Below are 20099 nucleotides of genomic sequence, written 5' to 3'. Positions count from 1 at the left end.
GACCTTGATTCTGCCTGCCCTTCGGTACCTTTTGGACTCTGATCTGATTTTGACCCTTTTGCCTGTCCACGACCATTCTTTTGCCTTCCCCTATTGGTTTAATAAATATTGTAAGACTCCAACCATCTGCCTCTTGTGTCTGCATCTGGGTCTCGCCTTGTGTCATGATAATATCACTACAGCAGTACGTACCAGTATGCAGTGGTGTAAAGTACTTAAGTAGAACTTTAAAGTATTTTTTACTTAAGTTGTGTTTTCTGGGTATCTGTACTTTACTTTACTATTTATTTTTTTGACATGTTTTACTTTTACTTCACTACATCCCTGAAGAAAATATTGTACTTTTTACTCCATACATTTTCTCTGACACCCAAAAGTACTTGTTACATTTTGAATGCTTAGCAGGACAGGAAAATGGTCCAATTCACACACTTATCAAGAGAACACGTAGTCATCCCTACTGTCTCTGGCCTGGCGGACTCACTAATCCCAAATGCATCTTCTGTAAATAATCTCTGAAGTGATGTCATAAAATATCTAGCTAGTAATTTGTTGTGATAACAAGCTAGCAACGACAATAAGAAATAACAAAAGATAAGAGTAAGAACATAAAGTACATGTTTCAGTAGAATAGAATAAACATTTTATCATAAGTATACAGGGATGGAGGGATGAAGGGAGAGATACAGGGATGGAGGGAGAGATACAGGGATGGAGGGATGGAGGGAGAGATACAGGGATGGAGGGATGAAGGGAGAGATACAGGGATGGAGGGATGGAGGGAGAGATACAGGGATGGAGGGATGAAGGGAGAGATACAGGGATGGAGGGATGGAGGGAGAGATACAGGGATGGAGGGATGAAGGGAGAGATACAGGGATGGAGGGATGGAGGGAGAGATACAGGGATGGAGGGATGGAGGGAGAGATACAGGGATGGAGGGATGAAGGGAGAGATACAGGGATGGAGGGATGAAGGGAGAGATACAGGGATGGAGGGATGAAGGGAGAGATACAGGGATGGAGGGATGAAGGGAGAGATACAGGGATGGAGGGATGAAGGGAGAGATACAGGGATGGAGGGATGGAGGCAGAGATACAGGGATGGAGGGATGGATGGAGAGATACAGGGAAGGAGGGATGGATGGAGAGATGGATTCATTGGAACAGGCAGTAATGGGACTACTGGCAATATGGTGTCTGGGGGCTGGTAGAGTGAGAGAGAGAGAGAGGGAGGGGGGTATATTAATACGCTTTTGGCTATACAACCTGGTCTCAGAGCATTTCGTATTATTTTGTATGTAAATCCGATAACTCCATTTAGTATGATATGCTACGTTTGGTACGGTAGCATACGACAGATACTTACTTAAGGCAAAAATGAAAGGAGCGTCATTGGTCGGGGTGGATGGGTGGGTGTATAACATGAACATCTAGCAACCCAAAGGTTGTAAGTTTGAATCTCATCACGTAGCACTTCAGCAACTTTTCAACCACTTACTACTTTCTATATACTTTGCAACTACTTAGCATGTTAGCTAACCCTTCCCTTAACACTTTTAGCTAATTTAACCATAACCTTAACCCTTTTAGCTAAACCCTCACACTAACCTTAATCCTTTAACCTAATTCCTAAACTTAACCCTAACCGCTAACCCTAACTCCTAGCCAAGAAAACGTTAGCGAGCTAGCTAACGTTAGCCACCTAGCCACTTAGCTAGAATTCGTAACATATCAAACGTTTAGCAAATTCGTAAAATATTGTACATTTACAATTCGTAACATATTGTACGTTTTGCAAATTCGGAACATATAATACCAATTGTAATTCATAACATATCCTCCACAAATTAATACCTACCATAAGAAACATATCATACTAATAGGAGTTTTTCAGATTTACATACAGAATAATACGAAATGCTCTGAGGCCAGGTTGGGCTAGATGTTGCCAAGGGGCCTTGGGGTGCAAGCCGAATTCCTCGTTCCATCTTTTTAAATTCAGCTATTGGGACCACACTTTGATTCCAGCACGGCACTAACACACTAAGGGTTAGATTTCAAACATACCTTAGCTACTTTAATGATGTCAGGTATATGCAGGTAGGCAGCAACAGGAGGAAGACTTTTCCCTATCAGGTAGGCTTCGTCAGCTTTTTGTCTGTGGGTTGAACGGTATGGCATTGTTACAGTGTTACATTTTATGATCTTGAATGATCTTAGCGGGCAAAACTGGTTGTAATATCATCAGGTATTCATCAGGTAATATCGTCAGGTATTCATCGGGTAATATCGTCAGGTATTCATCGGGTAATATCGTCAGGTATTCATCGGGTAATATCGTCAGGTATTCATCGGGTAATATCGTCAGGTATTCATCGGGTAATATCGTCAGGTATTCATCGGGTAATATCGTCAGGTATTCATCGGGTAATATCGTCAGGTATTCATCGGGTAATATCGTCAGGTATTCATCGGGTAATATCGTCAGGTATTCATCGGGTAATATCGTCAGGTATTCATCAGGTAATATCATCAGGTATTCATCGGGTAATATCGTCAGGTATTCATCGGGTAATATCGTCAGGTATTCATCGGGTAATATCGTCAGGTATTCATCGGGTAATATCATCAGGTATTCATCAGGTAATATCATCAGGTATTCATCGGGTAATATCGTCAGGTATTCATCGGGTAATATCGTCAGGTATTCAGCAGGTAATATCAATAGAACTCCAGGTAAAGCCTACATTAATCTCCTAAATGATTGGCACCATTGATAGAGATTAGCAAAAAAAGACAACTTCATGAACTTTACCAAGTACCAAGATATTTTAGCCAATAACCCCAAGCACACCACGAGCACAAAATCCACAAAAAAAATGTTTAATTGGCTACAAATTCAACATTTTACAACAGTCTCAGTCTCCAGACATGAAACCTGGGATTTTCTTAGTTTGTATTTCTTGTTAAACAAAATCTCTTTCTCTGAGCAATTGTGTTAGTATAAAATAATATGATTATTGTATGCTCAAATTCTTTACAATATACCTCAGTATTTGCATTGTATAAAATAAACAGTCTATATTTGTCAATAATTCCAGGATAGTGACTGCTATACCTGTGCATCTGTCCTCTATCTTCTTCAGAGTAAACAGCCACGGTACGAATCCCCAACTCAGTACACGCCCTGAACACACGGATAGCTATCTCACCTGGAGGGGAGAGAACAGAAAAGAAGAAGAGAAAGGAAAGGAGGAAAGAAATAAAGAAAAAATATAATAAAATAAATATACAGAGCATTCGGAAAGTATTCAGACCCCCTCACTTTTTCCACATTTTGTTACGTTACAGCCTTATTCTAAAATGCATAAAATATATTTTTTCCTCATCAATCTACACAATACCCCATAATTAGAAAGTGAAAACATTTTTTTTTTTAATTTTTGCAAATGTATTAAAAATAAAAACTGAAATACTTTATTTACATAAGTATTCAGACACTTTGCTGTGAGACTTGAAATTGAGCTCAGGTGCATCCTGTTTCCATTGATCATCCTTGAGATGTTTCTACAACTTGATTGGAGTCCACCTGGGATAAATTCAATTGATTGGACATGATTTGGAAAGACACACACCTGTCTATATAAGGTCCAGATGACAGTGCACGTCAGAGCAAAAACCAAGCCATGAGGTCAAAGGAATTGTCCGTAGAGCTCCGAGACAGAATTGTGTCGAGGCAAAGATCTGGGGAAGGGTAGCAAAACATTTCTCCAGCATTGAAGTTCCCCAAGAACACAGTGGCCTCCATCATTCTTAAATGGAAGAAGTTTGGAACCAACAAGACTCTTCCTAGAGATGGCCGCCTGGCCAAACTGAGCAATTAAGGGAGAAGGGCCTTGGTCAGGGAGGTGACCAAAAACCCAATGGTCACTCTGACAGAGCTCCAGTTCATCTGTGGAGATGGGAGAACCTTCCAGAAGGACAACCATCTCTGCAGCACTCCACCAATCAAAATGGCCAGACAGAAGCCACTCCTCAGTAAAAGGCACATGACAGCCCGCCCTGGAGTTTGCCCAAAGGCAGCTAAAGGAATCCCAGACCACGAGAAACAAGATTCTCTAGTCTGAAGAAACCAAGATTGAAATCTTTGGCCTGAATGCCAAGCGTCACGTCTGGAGGAAACCAGGCACTGCTCATCACTTGGCCAATACCATCCCAACGGTGAAGCATGGTGGTGGCAGCATCATGCTGTGGGGATGTTTTTCAGCTGCAGGGACTGGGAGACTAGTTAGGATCGAAGGAAGGATGAACAGTGCCGAGCACAGAGAGATCCTTGATGAAAACCTGCTCCATAGCGCTCAGGACCTTAGACTGAGGCGATGGTTCACCTTCCAACAGGACAACGACCCTAAGCACACAGCCAAGACAACGCAGGAGTGGCTTCAGGACAAGTCTCTGAGTGTTCTTGAGTGGCCCAGCCAGAGCCCGGCCTTGAATCCCATCGAACATCTCTGTGCAGCGACGTCCCCCATCCAACCTGACAGAGCTCGAGAGGATCTGCAGAGAAGAATGCGAGAAACTCCCCAAATACAGGTGTGCCAAGATTGTAGAGTCATACCCAAGAAGACTCAAGGATGTAATCGCTGCCAAAGGTGCTTCAACAAAGTACTGAGTAAAGGGCCTGAATACTTATGTAAATGTGATATTTCAGTTTTTGATTTTTAAGGAATGTGCAATCATTTCTAAAAACCTGTATTTGCTTTGTCATTATGGGTTATTGTGTGTCGATTGATGAGGGGGAAAAAAAACAATTTAATCAATTTTAGAATCTGGCTGTAAAGTACTTTGATCTGGGCTAGATGGCTGTGTAGCTGGCTGTGTAGCTTTGAGCTGGTCTAGATGGCTGTGTAGCTTTGAGCTGGTCTAAGTGGCTGTGTAGCTTTGAGCTGGTCTAGGTGGCTGTGTAGCTTTGAGCTGGGCTAGATGGCTGTGTAGCTTTGAGCTGGTCTAGATGGCTGTGTAGCTTTGAGCTGGGCTAGATGGCTGTGTAGCTTTGAGCTGGTCTAGATGGCTGTGTAGCTTTGAGCTGGTCTAGATGGCTGTGTAGCTTTGAGCTGGTCTAGATGGCTGTGTAGCTTTGAGCTGGTCTAGATGGCTGTGTAGCTTTGAGCTGGTCTAGGTGGCTGTGTAGCTTTGAGCTGGGCTAGATGGCTGTGTAGCTTTGAGTTGGGCTAGATGGCTGTGTAGCTTTGAGCTGGGCTAGATGGCTGTGTTGCTTTGTCATGCATCATAAGCTGCATAACACACACTATCATGTAAGTATAGCCATGCGATGGTATGTCATGAGATCTATAATGCACCGTGTATCTCAGATTCATTGTAATGAATTGTAATGCGCTGGGACATACAACAGACCTTAGTTATTGTCGTGTGCTGGGACAACATGATCTCTAATGCAATAGCACTGCATAATAATATAACGATGGATAAGATCTACTGTAATGTGTTGGGACAAGTGATGTCGGTCATCCCCATAGTTATAATGTCATGTCATATTGTGGGTGGAGCCTTACCTCTGTTGGCCACCATGACCTTTTTGATTGGTCGATACTCAAGGTTCTGGGGCGACGAGTGGGCAGTGCGAGTGAGAAGACACGCCCTCTTTACCGCTAGCAACCCCAGACCCCCTCGACCCACCCCGGAAACACACAGCAACATCCTGGATAGAGAGAGAGAGAGGGGGGGGGAGAGAGAGAGAGAGAGAGAGAGAGAGAGAGAGAGAGAGAGAGAGAGAGAGAGAGAGAGAGAGGGAGAGAGAGAGGGGGGAGAGAGAGAGAGGGGGAGAGAGAGAGAGAGAGAGAGAGAGAGGGAGGGAGAGAGAGGGGGAGAGAGAGAGGGGAAAGAGGGGAGAGAGAGAGAGAGGAGAGAGGAGAGAGAGAGAGAGAGAGAGAGAGAGAGAGAGAGAGAGCGACCACATCATGATGAATTGGCTATTCAAAATTGTGTTATATGGAGGAATGACTTTGCAAACCTGTACAGCAATATAACAATCTAACAATATAACAATATAAGAGCCCAGAACAACAAGATATACAAGACAAATTACAAATCTTTGAATCAGCTGAGACTGTCATAATCCTGTGGATACTCCAATTACAGAACAAGAATTATCGACACAATCATGTCTCGGATCTTTACAGAAAAATTCCTGCAGCGATTCGCCATCCAATCTGGTTTGCGCTTATTTGTTTTTCAACAGGACAATGACCCAACACACCTCCAGGCTGTGTAAGGGCTATTTGACCAAGAAGGAGAGTGATGGAGTGCTGCATCAGATGACCTGACTTCCACAATCACCCAAACTCAAACCTAATTGAGATAGTTTGGGATGAGTTGGACCACAGAGTGAAGGAAAAAGCAGCCAACAAGTGCTCAGCATATGTGGGAACTCCTTCAAGGCTGTTGGAAAAGCATTCCAGGTGAAGCTGGTTGAGAGAAGGCCAAGAGTGTGCAAAGCTGTCATCAAGGCAAAGGGTGGCTTCTTTGAAGAATCTCAAATATATTTTGATTTGTTTAACACTTTTTTCGTTACTACATGATTCCATGTGTTATTTTATAGTTTTGATGTCTTCACTATTATTCTCAATGTAGAAAATAGTAAAAATAAAGAAAAACCCTGCAATGAGTAGGTGTGTCCGAACTTTTGACTGGTACTGTACATACCACAAACTAAAATTGGATAGACTGAAACTCTTCAACATTATCCTCACTGCAGGTATTCCCCCCCCCCCATATTTGGAACCAAGGATTGATCTCACAAATATTTACAACATTTGACAAATTTGACCCAAATAATTACAGAGGAATTTGCGTTAACAGCAACTTGGTGAGAATTTCTCTGCAGTATCATAAATAGTAGACTACTTCATTTCCTTGATGAACACAAGGTCCTTAGCAGAAGCCAGATTGGATTTTTAACACAACAGATCACATTCATACCCTCCACACTCTAATTGAAAATTAAGTAATCCAAAAACAAAGGCAAAATCTACTTATGTTCCATAGACTTCAAGAAAGCATTTGATCACATTTGGCACTAAGGTATTTTTTATAGACTAATAGAAAGTGGTATTGGAGGGAAAACATATGATGTTATTAAATCAATGTACATTAAAAACAAATGTGTGGTTCATATTGGCAACAAGCAAACAGACTTCTATCAGGAATGTGGGGAGAAATTATTTACTGTTTAACATCTACATTAACGAATTGGCAAACACATTAGAATAATCTGGAGCACCTGGTCTCACCCAACACAACACTGAAATCAATTCACCTGGTCTCACCCTACACAACACTGAAATCAAGTGTCTGCTGTAGACAGATGACCTGGTGCTGCTGTCTCCCACTAAGGAGGGTCTGCTGTAGACAGATGACCTGGTGCTGCTGTCTCCCACTAAGGAGGGTCTGCTGTAGACAGATGACCTGGTGCTGCTGTCTCCCACTAGGAGGGTCTGCTGTAGACAGATGACCTGGTGCTGCTGTCTCCCACTAAGGAGGGTCTGCTGTAGACAGATGACCTGGTGCTGCTGTCTCCCACTAAGGAGGGTCTGCTGTAGACAGATGACCTGGTGCTGCTGTCTCCCACTAGGAGGGTCTGCTGTAGGCAGATGACCTGGTGCTGCTGTCTCCCACTAAGGAGGGTCTGCTGTAGACAGATGACCTGGTGCTGCTGTCTCCCACTAAGGAGGGTCTGCTGTAGACAGATGACCTGGTGCTGCTGTCTCCCACTAAGGAGGGTCTGCTGTAGACAGATGACCTGGTGCTGCTGTCTCCCACTAAGGAGGGTCTGCTGTAGACAGATGACCTGGTGCTGCTGTCTCCCACTAAGGAGGGTCTGCTGTAGACAGATGACCTGGTGCTGCTGTCTCCCACTAAGGAGGGTCTGCTGTAGACAGATGACCTGGTGCTGCTGTCTCCCACTAAGGAGGGTCTGCTGTAGACAGATGACCTGGTGCTGCTGTCTCCCACTAAGGAGGGTCTGCTGTAGACAGATGACCTGGTGCTGCTGTCTCCCACTAAGGAGGGTCTGCTGTAGACAGATGACCTGGTGCTGCTGTCTCCCACTAAGGAGGGTCTGCTGTAGACAGATGACCTGGTGCTGCTGTCTCCCACTAAGGAGGGTCTGCTGTAGACAGATGACCTGGTGCTGCTGTCTCCCACTAAGGAGGGTCTGCTGTAGACAGATGACCTGGTGCTGCTGTCTCCCACTAAGGAGGGTCTGCTGTAGACAGATGACCTGGTGCTGCTGTCTCCCACTAAGGAGGGTCTGCTGTAGACAGATGACCTGGTGCTGCTGTCTCCCACTAAGGAGGGTCTGCTGTAGACAGATGACCTGGTGCTGCTGTCTCCCACTAAGGAGGGTCTGCTGTAGACAGATGACCTGGTGCTGCTGTCTCCCACTAAGGAGGGTCTGCTGTAGACAGATGACCTGGTGCTGCTGTCTCCCACTAAGGAGGGTCTGCTGTAGACAGATGACCTGGTGCTGCTGTCTCCCACTAAGGAGGGTCTGCTGTAGACAGATGACCTGGTGCTGCTGTCTCCCACTAAGGAGGGTCTGCTGTAGACAGATGACCTGGTGCTGCTGTCTCCCACTAAGGAGGGTCTGCTGTAGACAGATGACCTGGTGCTGCTGTCTCCCACTAAGGAGGGTCTGCTGTAGACAGATGACCTGGTGCTGCTGTCTCCCACTAAAGAGGGTCTGCTGTAGACAGATGACCTGGTGCTGCTGTCTCCCACTAAGGAGGGTCTGCTGTAGACAGATGACCTGGTGCTGCTGTCTCCCACTAAAGAGGGTCTGCTGTAGACAGATGACCTGGTGCTGCTGTCTCCCACTAAGGAGGGTCTGCTGTAGACAGATGACCTGGTGCTGCTGTCTCCCACTAAGGAGGGTCTGCTGTAGACAGATGACCTGGTGCTGTTGTCTCCCACTAAGGAGGAGTTACAGCAGCACCTAGATCATCTGCACAGGTTCTGTCAGACCTGGGCTCTGACCGTTAATCACAGGTTATGTCTGGGCTCTGACCATTAATCACAGGTTCTGTCTGGGCTCTGACCATTAATCACAGGTTCTGTTAGACCTGGGCTCTGACCGTTAACCACAGGTTCTGTTAGACCTGGGCTCTGACCGTTAACCACAGGTTCTGTCTGGGCTCTGACCGTTAATCACAGGTTCTGTTAGACCTGGGCTCTGACCGTTAACCACAGGTTCTGTTAGACCTGGGCTCTGACCGTTAATCACAGGTTCTGTCTGGGCTCTGACCGTTAACCACAGGTTCTGTCCTAGGCTCTGACCGTTAACCACAGGTTCTGTCTGGGCTCTGACCGTTAACCACAGGTTCTGTTAGACCTGGGCTCTGACCGTTAACCACAGGTTCTGTCGGCTGAAATAAGGTTCTGTCTGGGCTCTGACCATTAATCACAGGTTCTGTCTGGGCTCTGACCATTAATCACAGGTTCTGTCTGGGCTCTGACCGTTAACCACAGGTTCTGTTAGACCTGGGCTCTGACCGTTAACCACAGGTTCTGTCTGGGCTCTGACCGTTAACCACAGGTTCTGTTAGACCTGGGCTCTGACCGTTAACCACAGGTTCTGTCTGGGCTCTGACCGTTAACCACAGGTTCTGTCTGGGCTCTGACCGTTAACCACAGGTTCTGTCTGGGCTCTGACCGTTAACCACAGGTTCTGTTAGACCTGGGCTCTGACCGTTAACCACAGGTTCTGTTAGACCTGGGCTCTGACCGTTAACCACAGGTTCTGTCTGGGCTCTGACCGTTAACCACAGGTTCTGTTAGAACTGGGCTCTGACTGTTAATCACAGGTTCTGTTAGACCTGGGCTCTGACCGTTAACCACAGGTTCTGTCTGGGCTCTGACCGTTAACCACAGGTTCTGTTAGACCTGGGCTCTGACCGTTAACCACAGGTTCTGTCTGGGCTCTGACCATTAATCACAGGTTCTGTCTGGGCTCTGACCATTACTGACAGGTTCTGTCTGGGCTCTGACCATTAATCACAGGGTCTGTTAGACCTGGACTCTGACCGTTAACCACAGGTTCTGTCAGACCTGGACTCTGACCGTTAACCACAGGTTCTGTTAGACCTGGGCTCTGACCATTAATCACAGGTTCTGTTAGACCTGGGCTCTGACCGTTAACCACAGGTTCTGTTAGACCTGGGCTCTGACCATTAATCACAGGTTCTGTTAGACCTGGGCTCTGACCGTTAATCACAGGTTCTGTTAGACCTGGGCTCTGACCATTAATCACAGGTTCTGTCTGGGCTCTGACCGTTAACCACAGGTTCTGTCTGGGCTCTGACCGTTAACCACAGGTTCTGTCTGGGCTCTGACCGTTAACCACAGGTTCTGTCAGACCTGGGCTCTGACCGTTAACCACAGGTTCTGTCAGGGCTCTGACCGTTAACCACAGGTTCTGTTAGACCTGGGATCTGACCGTTAACCACAGGTTCTGTTAGACCTGGGATCTGACCGTTAACCACAGGTTCTGTTAGACCTGGGCTCTGAATGTTAACCACAGGTTCTGTCTGGGCTCTGACCGTTAACCACAGGTTCTGTTAGACCTGGGCTCTGACCGTTAACCACAGGTTCTGTTAGACCTGGGCTCTGACCGTTAACCACAGGTTCTGTCAGGGCTCTGACCGTTAACCACAGGTTCTGTTAGACCTGGGATCTGACCGTTAACCACAGGTTCTGTTAGACCTGGGATCTGACCGTTAACCACAGGTTCTGTTAGACCTGGGCTCTGAATGTTAACCACAGGTTCTGTCAGACCTGGGCTCTGACCGTTAATCACAGGTTCTGTTAGACCTGGGCTCTGACCGTTAACCACAGGTTCTGTTAGACCTGGGCTCTGACCGTTAATCACAGGTTCTGTTAGACCTGGGCTCTGACCGTTAACCACATGTTCTGTCTGGGCTCTGACCGTTAACCACAGGTTCTGTCTGGGCTCTGACCGTTAACCACAGGTTCTGTTAGACCTGGGCTCTGACCGTTAACCACAGGTTCTGTCTGGGCTCTGACCGTTAACCACAGGTTCTGTTAGACCTGGGCTCTGACCGTTAATCACAGGTTCTGTTAGACCTGGGCTCTGACCGTTAACCACAGGTTCTGTCTGGGCTCTGACCGTTAACCACAGGTTCTGTCTGGGCTCTGACCGTTAACCACAGGTTCTGTCTGGGCTCTGACCGTTAACCACAGGTTCTGTCTGGGCTCTGACCGTTAACCACAGGTTCTGTTAGACCTGGGCTCTGACCGTTAACCACAGGTTCTGTCTGGGCTCTGACCAGTAATCACAGGTTCTGTCTGGGCTCTGACCATTAATCACAGGTTCTGTCTGGGCTCTGACCATTAATCACAGGTTCTGTCTGGGCTCTGACCGTTAACCACAGGTTCTGTTAGACCTGGGCTCTGACCGTTAACCACAGGTTCTGTCTGGGCTCTGACCGTTAACCACAGGTTCTGTTAGACCTGGGCTCTGACCGTTAACCACAGGTTCTGTCTGGGCTCTGACCGTTAACCACAGGTTCTGTCTGGGCTCTGACCATTACTGACAGGTTCTGTCAGGGCTCTGACCGTTAACCACAGGTTCTGTTAGACCTGGGCTCTGACCATTAATCACAGGTTCTGTCTGGGCTCTGACCGTTAACCACAGGTTCTGTCTGGGCTCTGACCGTTAACCACAGGTTCTGTCTGGGCTCTGACCGTTAACCACAGGTTCTGTTAGACCTGGGCTCTGACCGTTAACCACAGGTTCTGTTAGACCTGGGCTCTGACCGTTAACCACAGGTTCTGTTAGACCAGGGCTCTGACCGTTAACCACAGGTTCTGTCTGGGCTCTGACCGTTAACCACAGGTTCTGTCTGGGCTCTGACCGTTAACCACAGGTTCTGTTAGACCTGGGCTCTGACCGTTAACCACAGGTTCTGTTAGACCTGGGCTCTGACCGTTAACCACAGGTTCTGTCAGGGCTCTGACCGTTAACCACAGGTTCTGTTAGACCTGGGATCTGACCGTTAACCACAGGTTCTGTTAGACCTGGGCTCTGAATGTTAACCACAGGTTCTGTCAGACCTGGGCTCTGACCGTTAATCACAGGTTCTGTTAGACCTGGGCTCTGACCGTTAACCACAGGTTCTGTTAGACCTGGGCTCTGACCGTTAATCACAGGTTCTGTTAGACCTGGGCTCTGACCGTTAACCACATGTTCTGTCTGGGCTCTGACCGTTAACCACAGGTTCTGTCTGGGCTCTGACCGTTAACCACAGGTTCTGTTAGACCTGGGCTCTGACCGTTAACCACAGGTTCTGTTAGACTGGGCTCTGACCGTTAATCACAGGTTCTGTTAGACCTGGGCTCTGACCGTTAACCACAGGTTCTGTCTGGGCTCTGACCGTTAACCACAGGTTCTGTCTGGGCTCTGACCGTTAACCACAGGTTCTGTCTGGGCTCGGACCGTTAACCTCAGGTTCTGTCTGGGCTCTGACCGTTAACCACAGGTTCTGTTAGACCTGGGCTCTGACCGTTAACCACAGGTTCTGTCTGGGCTCTGACCGGTAATCACAGGTTCTGTGCTGGGCTCTGACCGTTAATCACAGGTTCTGTCTGGGCTCTGACCGTTAACCACAGGTTCTGTTAGACCTGGGCTCTGACCGTTAACCACAGGTTCTGTCTGGGCTCTGACCGTTAACCACAGGTTCTGTTAGACCTGGGCTCTGACCATTACTGACAGGTTCTGTCAGGGCTCTGACCGTTAACCACAGGTTCTGTTAGACCTGGGCTCTGACCATTAATCACAGGTTCTGTCTGGGCTCTGACCGTTAACCACAGGTTCTGTCTGGGCTCTGACCGTTAACCACAGGTTCTGTCTGGGCTCTGACCGTTAACCACAGGTTCTGTTAGACCTGGGCTCTGACCGTTAACCACAGGTTCTGTTAGACCTGGGCTCTGACCGTTAACCACAGGTTCTGTCTGGGCTCTGACCGTTAACCACAGGTTCTGTTAGACCTGGGCTCTGACCGTTAACCACAGGTTCTGTCTGGGCTCTGACCGTTAACCACAGGTTCTGTTAGACCTGGGCTCTGACCGTTAACCACAGGTTCTGTCTGGGCTCTGACCGTTAACCACAGGTTCTGTTAGACCTGGGCTCTGACCGTTAACCACAGGTTCTGTCAGGGCTCTGACCGTTAACCACAGGTTCTGTTAGACCTGGGCTCTGACCGTTAATCACAGGTTCTGTTAGACCTGGGCTCTGACCGTTAACCACAGGTTCTGTTAGACCTGGGCTCTGACCGTTAACCACAGGTTCTGTTAGACCTGGGCTCTGACCGTTAACCACAGGTTCTGTCTGGGCTCTGACCGTTAATCACAGGTTCTGTTAGACCTGGGCTCTGACCGTTAACCACAGGTTCTGTCTGGGCTCTGACCGTTAACCACAGGTTCTGTTAGACCTGGGCTCTGACCGTTAACCACAGGTTCTGTCTGGGCTCTGACCGTTAACCACAGGTTCTGTTAGACCTGGGCTCTGACCGTTAACCACAGGTTCTGTCTGGGCTCTGACCGTTAACCACAGGTTCTGTCTGGGCTCTGACCGTTAACCACAGGTTCTGTCTGGGCTCTGACCGTTAACCACAGGTTCTGTCTGGGCTCTGACCGTTAACCACAGGTTCTGTTAGACCTGGGCTCTGACCATTAATCACAGGTTCTGTCTGGGCTCTGACCGTTAACCACAGGTTCTGTCTGGGCTCTGACCGTTAACCACAGGTTCTGTCTGGGCTCTGACCGTTAACCACAGGTTCTGTTAGACCTGTGCTCTGACCGTTAACCACAGGTTCTGTCTGGGCTCTGACCGTTAACCACAGGTTCTGTTAGACCTGGGCTCTGACCGTTAACCACAGGTTCTGTCTGGGCTCTGACCGTTAACCACAGGTTCTGTCTGGGCTCTGACCGTTAACCACAGGTTCTTTTAGACCTGGGCTCTGACCGTTAACCACAGGTTCTGTTAGACCTGGGCTCTGACCGTTAACCACAGGTTCTTTTAGACCTGGGCTCTGACCATTAATCACAGGTTCTGTCTGGGCTCTGACCGTTAACCACAGGTTCTGTTAGACCTGTGCTCTGACCGTTAACCACAGGTTCTGTCTGGGCTCTGACCGTTAACCACAGGTTCTGTCTGTGCTCTGACCGTTAACCACAGGTTCTGTCTGGGCTCTGACTGTTAACCACAGGTTCTGTTAGACCTGGGCTCTGACCTTTAACCACAGGTTCTGTTAGACCTGGGCTCTGACCATTAATCACAGGTTCTGTCTGGGCTCTGACCGTTAACCACAGGTTCTGTTAGACCAGGGCTCTGACCGTTAACCACAGGTTCTGTTAGACCTGGGCTCTGACCGTTAACCACAGGTTCTGTTAGACCTGGGCTCTGACCGTTAACCACAGGTTCTGTTAGACCTGGGCTCTGACCGTTAATCACAGGTTCTGTTAGACCTGGGCTCTGACCGTTAACCACATGTTCTGTCTGGGCTCTGACCGTTAACCACAGGTTCTGTCTGGGCTCTGACCGTTAACCACAGGTTCTGTTAGACCTGGGCTCTGACCGTTAACCACAGGTTCTGTCTGGGCTCTGACCGTTAACCACAGGTTCTGTTAGACCTGGGCTCTGACCGTTAATCACAGGTTCTGTTAGACCTGGGCTCTGACCGTTAACCACAGGTTCTGTCTGGGCTCTGACCGTTAACCACAGGTTCTGTCTGGGCTCTGACCGTTAACCACAGGTTCTGTCTGGGCTCTGACCGTTAACCACAGGTTCTGTCTGGGCTCTGCCCGTTAACCACAGGTTCTGTCTGGGCTCTGACCGTTAACCACAGGTTCTGTTAGACCTGGGCTCTGACCGTTAACCACAGGTTCTGTCTGGGCTCTGACCGTTAACCACAGGTTCTGTTAGACCTGGGCTCTGACCGTTAACCACAGGTTCTGTCTGGGCTCTGACCGTTAACCACAGGTTCTGTTAGACCTTTGCTCTGACCGTTAACCATAGGTTCTGTTAGACCTGGGCTCTGACCGTTAACCAAAAACAAAACGAACATAACGATATTCCAAAAGAGGTCCGGAAATCAGGATGACAAATATAAATTCTATTTGGACACAGTTCTATTAGAACACACCAAAAACGACACATATCTAGGACTAAATATCAGCAACACAGGAAGCTTTCACATGGCTGTGAACGAGCTGAGATCTGGCCCAACCAGATCATCACAAAAATAAAATATATCACCGATTGGAAAGACACCACAAAATATCTAAGTAAATTTCAATGCCATTTGTCTCTAAACAGACAGAACATGATGGCAGACTTTCTGACCACTGTGACTAAAAGAAAACGGAGAAAAACACAGACTCAGGACTCAGTGAGCACAGTCTGGCTATAGAGACAGGTCGTCAAAGACAAACCTGGCTGCCCAGAGAGGACAGGCTGTGCTCATTCTGCCCCCCAGGGAGAGGTAGAGACAGAGCTGCATTTCCTGTTACACTGTGACAAATACTCAGATCTAAGAGAGTATCTCTTTCCCAAAATGATCATTAAGTACAATGAATGTGAAACTATAAAAGATGAAGAAAACATTTAATATTTATTGGGTGAAAAGACAAATATGCAGTTTTGGGACCCAAATATATGTCCTCCTGCCACAACCTGAGGGACAGCCAGTGAAAAGTGCAATGTCAATAATATTTCAGATTTTTCATGTGGCTTCTGGTCTTCCAATACTACTACTACTACTGTTATTGTGTTTAATGTTAATCCAATTTCCAATACTACTACTGTTATTGTGTTTAATGTTAATCCCATTTCCAATACTACTACTGTTATTGTGTTTAATGTTAATCCCATTTCCAATACTACTACTGTTATTGTGTTTAATGTTAATCCCATTTCCAATACTACTACTGTTATTGTGTTTAATGTTAATCCCATTTCCAATACTACTACTACTACTGTTATTGTTATTATTGCTGTTGGTCCCACCATTGTTGTTATATGTATACTTTGACAATGGTAGTAATTAACTTGCCATGTCAATAAAGTCTACTGAAATGAATTGAGAGAGCGAGAGAGACAGAGAGGAGAGAGAAAGAGAGGAGAGAGAAAGAGAGGAGAGAGAAAGAGAGAGAGAGAGTGAGAAAGAGAGAGAGATAAAGAGAGAATCAAGGGAGAGAGATAAAGAGAGATGCTAAAAAGTAATGGACCACCAGAACAAGCCTGTTGGCATTTGGCAGCAGTGCCATGAAACTCCCAGTGCCAATGAGAGAGGTGAGGGTCTGAGGAAGAACCTTTTATGTCTATACCCAAGCCTTTTACTTTATAGAATCTCCACACTTTACATTTCATTGGGCATTTTACCCAGCACTAACCTCCAACTACCAAATCACACACTACACACACACACACACACACACACACACACACACACACACACACACACACACACACACACACACACACACACACACACACACACACACACACACACACACACACACAACTGTACTCTACACAGGTAGGACACACACACACACTACTGTACTCTACACAGGTAGGACACACACACATCAAGGCTACCACCCCAACACACACAATCCACAACCCCTTAATACCTCCTAAATTCAAAGAAAGCCTCTCTTTCACCTCATCTCATTCATCTCATCTCATTCATCTCATCTCATTCACCTCATCTCATTCACCTCATCTCATTCACCTCACCTCATCTCATTCATCTCATCTCATTCATCTCATCTCATTCACCTCATCTCATTCTCCTCACCTCATCTCATTCACCTCTTCTCATCTCATTCATCTCATCTCATCTCATTCACCTCTCCTCATCTCGTTCATCTCACCTCATCTCATTCACCTCTTCTCATCTCATTCATCTCATCTCATCTCATTCACCTCTCCTCATCTCATTCATCTCACCTCATCTCATTCACCTCTTCTCATCTCATTCATCTCACCTCATCTCATTCACCTCTCCTCATTTCATTCATCTCATCTCATCTCATTCACCTCATCTCATTCACCTCATCTCATCTCAACTCATTCACCTCTCCTCATCTCATTCATCTCACCTCATCTCATTCACCTCTTCTCATCTCATTCATCTCATCTCATCTCATTCACCTCTCCTCATCTCGTTCATCTCACCTCATCTCATTCACCTCTTCTCATCTCATTCATCTCATCTCATCTCATTCACCTCTCCTCATCTCATTCATCTCACCTCATCTCATTCACCTCTTCTCATCTCATTCATCTCACCTCATCTCATTCACCTCTCCTCATTTCATTCATCTCATCTCATCTCATTCACCTCATCTCATTCACCTCATCTCATCTCAACTCATTCACCTCAACTCATCTCATTCACCTCATTCACCTCATCTTTTATTTAACCTTTATTCATCTCATTCACCTCACATCTCATTCACCTCATCTCATTCCCCTCACCTCAGTAGTTTTTCCAACTAAACATAATCACAGATAGCTTCCTAGGCGAATGTTTATTCTATTGTCTGAGTGATGCTGATGGATCTGTCTTACAGGCCTCTGCTGCCACTCTGTGGTGATAGCTGGTACTGCAACCAACAGACACACACACACACACACACACACACACACACACACACACACACACACACACACACACACACACACACACACACACACACACACATCAAGACTACCACCCCAACACACACAATCCACAACCCCTTAATACCTCCTAAATTCAAAGAAATCCTCTCTTTCACCTCATCTCATTAATCTCATCTTATCTCATCTCATCTCATCTCATCTCATTCACCTCATCTCACCTCATTCACTTCATCTCATTCACCTCTCCTCACCTCATTCACCTCATCTCATTCACCTCTCCTCATCTCACCTCATTCATCTCATCTCATTCACCTCATATCATTCAACTCATTCACCTCTCCTCATCTCATTCACTTCATCTCATTCACCTCATCTTTTATTTAACCTTTATTCATCTCATTCACCTCATATCATTCACCTCATCTCACCTCATTCACCTCTCCTCATTTCATTCACCTCATCTCATTCACCTCATCTTTTATTTAACCTTTATTCATCTCATTCACCTCTCCTCATCTCATTCACCTCTCCTCATCTCATTCATCTCTCCTCATCTCATTCACCTCATCTCATCTCATTCACCTCATCTCATCTCATTCACCTCTCCTCATATCATTCACCTCATCTCACCTCATTCACCTCATCTCATCTCATTCACCTCTCCTCATCTCATTCACCTCATCTCACCTCATTCACCTCATCTCATTCACCTCTCCTCATCTCATTCACCTCATCTCATCTCATTCATCTCATCTCATTCACCTCTCCTCATGTCATTCACCTCATCTCATTCACCTCATCTCATCTCATTCACCTCATCTCATCTCATTCACCTCTCCTCATCTCATTCACTTCATCTCACCTCATTCACCTCATCTCATCTCATTCACCTCTCCTCATGTCATTCACCTCTCCTCATCTCATTCACCTCATCTCACCTCATTCACCTCATCTCATTCACCACTCCTCATGTCATTCACCTCATCTCATTCACCTCATCTCATCTCATTCACCTCATCTCATCTCATTCACCTCTCCTCATCTCATTCACCTCTCCTCATCTCATTCACCTCATCTCACCTCATTCACCTCATCTCATTCACCTCTCCTCATGTCATTCACCTAATCTCATTCACCTCATCTCATTCACCTCATCTCATCTCATTCCCCTCTCCTCAACTCATTCACCTCATCAAAAATACAAAAATCTCTGAAACTGGAAACACTTATCTCCCTCACTAGCTTTAAGCACCAGCTGTCAGAGCAGCTCACAGATCACTGCACCTGTACATAGCCCATCTATAATTTAGCCCAAAATACTACCTCTTCCCCTACTGTATTTATTTATTTTATTTATTTTGCTCCTTTGCATCATATTATTTATATTTTATCTCTGAACTTTCTTCAAACTACAAATCTACCATTCCAGTGTTTTTCTTGCTATACTTTATTTAATTTGCCACCATGGCATTTTTTTTGCCTTTACCTCCCTTATCTCACATCATTTGCTCACATTGTATATAGTCTTATTTATTTTTTTCTACTGCATCATTGATTGTATGTTGTTTTACTCCATGTGTAACTCTGTGTTTTTGTATGTTGTCGAACTGCTTTGCTTTATCTTGGCCAGGTCGCAATTGTAAATGAGAACTTGTTCTCAACTTGCCTACCTGGTTAAATAAAGGTGAAATAAAAAAAATAAAAATAAAAATCTCACCTCATTCACCTCTCCTCATCTCATTCATCTCACCTCATCTCATTCTCCTCACCTCATCTCATTAACCTCTTCTCATCTCATTCATCTCATCTCATTCACCTCTCCTCATCTCGTTCATCTCACCTCATCTCATTCACCTGTTCTCATCTCATTCATCTCATCTCATCTCATTCACCTCTCCTCATCTCATTCATCTCACCTCATCTCATTCACCTCTTCTCATCTCATTCATCTCACCTCATCTCATTCACCTCTCCTCATTTCATTCATCTCATCTCATCTCATTCACCTCATCTCATTCACCTCATCTCATTCATCTCATCTCACCTCATCTCATTCACCTCATTCACCTCATCTTTTATTTAATCTTTATTCATCTCATTCACCTCACATCTCATTCACCTCATCTCATTCCCCTCACCTCAGTAGTTTTTCCAACTAAACATAATCACAGATAGCTTCCTAGGCGAATGTTTATTCTATTGTCTGAGTGATGCTGATGGATCTGTCTTACAGGCCTCTGCTGCCACTCTGTGGTGATAGCTGGTACTGCAACCAACAGACACACACACACACACACACACACACACACACACTCAAACACACACACACACCATCTTGGCGGAATGAGAGAGGTCAGGTTTTACCACTG

The 20099-nt window shown here is 46.1% G+C and overlaps 1 protein-coding gene across 3 annotated transcripts in view; it reads right to left on the bottom strand.

Moving 5' to 3' along the window:
• LOC106592454 (pyruvate carboxylase, mitochondrial) overlaps positions 1 to 20099 on the bottom strand; it is a 482562-nt gene that overhangs the window by 453837 nt on the left and 8626 nt on the right. For all 3 annotated transcript variants that reach the window (XM_045701616.1, XM_045701615.1, XM_045701617.1), the window contains exons 2-4: positions 5576 to 5721; positions 3121 to 3214; positions 2070 to 2160 (exon numbers count right to left, since the gene is read on the bottom strand). In XM_045701616.1, coding sequence (XP_045557572.1) covers positions 2070 to 2160; positions 3121 to 3214; positions 5576 to 5720 — 330 coding nt within the window. In that variant the 5' untranslated portion in view covers position 5721. The remainder of the gene's footprint in view (positions 1 to 2069; positions 2161 to 3120; positions 3215 to 5575; positions 5722 to 20099) is intronic.

The sequence above is a fragment of the Salmo salar genome, chromosome ssa18 (assembly GCF_905237065.1).
Source record: "Salmo salar chromosome ssa18, Ssal_v3.1, whole genome shotgun sequence".
NCBI lineage: Eukaryota > Metazoa > Chordata > Actinopteri > Salmoniformes > Salmonidae > Salmo > Salmo salar.
This window is presented reverse-complemented; position numbering and strand designations above follow the sequence as displayed.